Source organism: Hibiscus syriacus, unplaced genomic scaffold (genome assembly GCF_006381635.1).
Source record: "Hibiscus syriacus cultivar Baekdansim isolate YM2019G1 unplaced genomic scaffold, ASM638163v2 tig00012307_pilon, whole genome shotgun sequence".
In the NCBI taxonomy this organism is placed as follows: Eukaryota; Viridiplantae; Streptophyta; class Magnoliopsida; order Malvales; family Malvaceae; genus Hibiscus; species Hibiscus syriacus.
In genome coordinates, this window is record NW_024062269.1 from 45,682 (window position 1) to 48,622 (window position 2,941).

General features: G+C 35.7%; 1 protein-coding gene across 1 annotated transcript; it reads right to left on the reverse strand.

The window, feature by feature from the left end:
* Positions 1 to 1,822: 1,822 nt before the first annotated feature.
* LOC120205154 (fasciclin-like arabinogalactan protein 12) lies at positions 1,823 to 2,623 on the reverse strand. The gene has a single exon (XM_039205069.1). It carries the CDS (start codon positions 2,559 to 2,561, stop codon positions 1,869 to 1,871), a length of 693 nt encoding a protein of 230 aa, XP_039061000.1. The 5' UTR covers positions 2,562 to 2,623; the 3' UTR covers positions 1,823 to 1,868.
* Between the last annotated feature and the right edge of the window lie 318 nt (positions 2,624 to 2,941).

A 2,941-nucleotide genomic window follows, 5' to 3' on the forward strand; every position in this document is an offset into this window, starting at 1 on the left:
CTTCATATTCCGCCATGTTGTTAGTGCAATCAAAGTTTAATATGCTAGTGAATGGGTAATTATTTCCTTTGGGTGAGACCAAAATAGCCCCAATATCGTGCCCTAACGCATTTGATGCACTATCAAAATACATTTTCCATGAATCACATGTAGAAGTATTTGCTTCTTCTAAAGATATGGCCATCAAATCTTCATCTGGGAAGTCGAAGTCCAACGGTTCATAATTTTCAGAAGTTCTGTTTGCTAAGAAGTCAGATATGACACTACCCTTTATAGCCTTTTGACTCACGTACTCAATGTCGAATTCAAATAAAAGCATTTCCCATCGGGCTAACCTTCTATAGGGAGCGCGTACACCCATCATGAATTTTAGCGGGTCCAACTTGGAAATTAGCCAGATAGTATGATATAGCATGTATTGCCTGAGTCTTTGTGTAGCTTGTTTGATTTCGTTGTTTTTGCTTGGTTTCTTGTATGCTTGTTACTCGATGATTCTTCGTTTTCTGTTGTGTTCACCGGAGGCCTTTTTATAACATTCGAAAAGGGCTACTTCGGGTTGTAATCCCGAAAGGGATGGAATTTTCCTCGTCCGAGTCTTACGCTGGAAATTCGACCACTTTCATCCAGCTTTGAGTTCATGCAAAACTTTTTTCCGATTTTTCTGTGATTGACGCTGGCGCATGACCTTCACGCGTCATTTGTGTGGCGCCCTTTCTAAGTTTGAAACCCTAATCTATTGGGTCAGACAGATGAGCTTATTGGGCTAGGTCAGGCCCACCCCTTATCGGGCTTGCTTGCTGGGTCAGACTGCTTGCTCGGTTGGGCTTCCTTACACCCTTGCTAGATTGGAAACTGGTTTGGACCACTTAATTGGACCCTAAAAATAAAATAACATATTAATAAATATAACTTAATAATAATATAATATAATATAATAATACTATAATATACATAATATATATATATATAATAAATAACATGTACACTATATTTATTTTAAAACTATATAACATACATTATATTTTCAAAAACTATAATATGTTTTCAAAAATTATATATATTATATATGTTTTCTTTTTAAAAAAACTATTTTCAAAAGTAATATATATTATATGTTTTGAAATCTATATATATTTTCAAAAATTATATATTTTCAAAAACTATATATTATTCACATTTTTTGAAATTATTTTATATATATTATATACTATATAATAATATAAACATTTAAATAAATGCCTTTAATATTCCGAACGAAAACGAGTGTCTACACTCACAATATAGCAGCTCTAAATTTAATTGCTCTTAGCTTTTGTCCTGTTTGATCCAATTCGACTCTAGTATAATAAAAAAAAACTGAACTACCCCTCTCCATCTCCCTCGAGTATATAAAATATTCTCCTTCAAGATGGAGGATGGAATTAGAGATCCATTGAATGGAGTAACTTGACATGAAGAATCTGTTCCTTTTACTACCCTTGTCCCTATAAAATAAAAAAGAGGACAAATGAGCCTGATTATATTCTTACAGGGCAGAGTCTGAATCTATCATTTTCAAGACTGCTTCTCACGCATATAGGTGAACTTTGAAACTTCTGGGTATCCAAGTTCGTATTATCTTATTTGTGATGAATCTTTTAATATTTTTAAAGTAAAAAAAAAACTAATTTAGCAGTTTGGTTAAAGGAAACGCTTTGTACAACTTACATTAAAAAAGAACAAATTTGGGGGGGGGGGGGGAACACGCTCTCACAAACAAATCACAACCTTAATCATCATCAATCTATGGAGAAAATCAGACAAATTTCCAAATCAATGAATCTCATGAAAAACACCATCCCCCCCCCCCTTTATTGTCATAAAGAAAGTTAAAAAACCATAATGCTAAATGCCAACAAAGCTAAATTATGCAGGGCAAGGGTGGAAGCTTTAGACTTCTCAGCAGCCTTCCTAGAATTTCCCGGTGCTGGTGCTGGACCTGAAGACCTAGAAGCGAAGATTTGCAAAGGTTGAAGTACTTGATCCACCCGATAAATAGCAAGCTGACCGTCAGTATAAATTGTGCCAGCAACTCTGGTTTTTGTTAGCCCAGTCATTAGAGTTACTGTATTTCCTGCAGTGGTGACATTAAGAGGGAACGCACCGTCGCCACTATCTCCAGCTTGAGTTCCCATTGGGTTACTAACAGTTTGGAATTGGTTTAATGGGATGTAAATTGGGACGACGTGATACAGAACCAGTTCAACCCTTTGTTCATCGTTGAGTGAGTTCAATGCACCAGATTCCAGGTTTGAGAAAGCCTTATCTGTGGGTGCGAAAATGGTCTTCCCATCGTCTGCATCTGTGAGCTCACCAATGAGACGATCGGAGACTTGTGTAGATCTTAGAAGACGAATGAAGATGGTGTATTGGCTAGCTTTTCCAAGAATTTTGATGATGTCCAGTGGAGTGGGTGGTGCTGGTGCCGGAGCTTGGGCTGAAGTTGTTGAGCAATGTAGATGGAAAAAGAAGATAAATGAGAGAGTGAAGAGGAAGTCAAGATGTTGCTTCGTTATGGCCATTGCCGTTGGGTTTTGAAGCTCTTTAGTGGAAAGCGCGGGAAATTGTTGATTTGGCAATGGAAACAATGGGAATTGGAAGGAATTATAAGGAGAAAAGAGAATGAAGGATAAACCACTGTTAGACCAAACCATAGATCGCTTGGAAAGAAAGGAAGAAGAGAGGAGATTTGGAGTTTGATGTGTGAACAAATATAATAATGATGGTGACATAAAAATTGCAATGATCACAAATTTGTATACTCTAATTAACTACTTATTTAATGAAAATGTGCATTTGAATGATGTTCAATATAAAGTTAAAAAAAGAATTAAAAGATTCAAATCTAATTATTATATAAATAAATGAGTTTTTGTTATCTTGTTTATTACATTGAACTGAT

Bases quoted from the DNA above. Each gene is read 5' to 3' on its own strand.
- LOC120205154 (XM_039205069.1), bottom strand. From the start codon at position 2,561: ATGGCCATAACGAAGCAACATCTTGACTTCCTCTTCACTCTCTCATTT.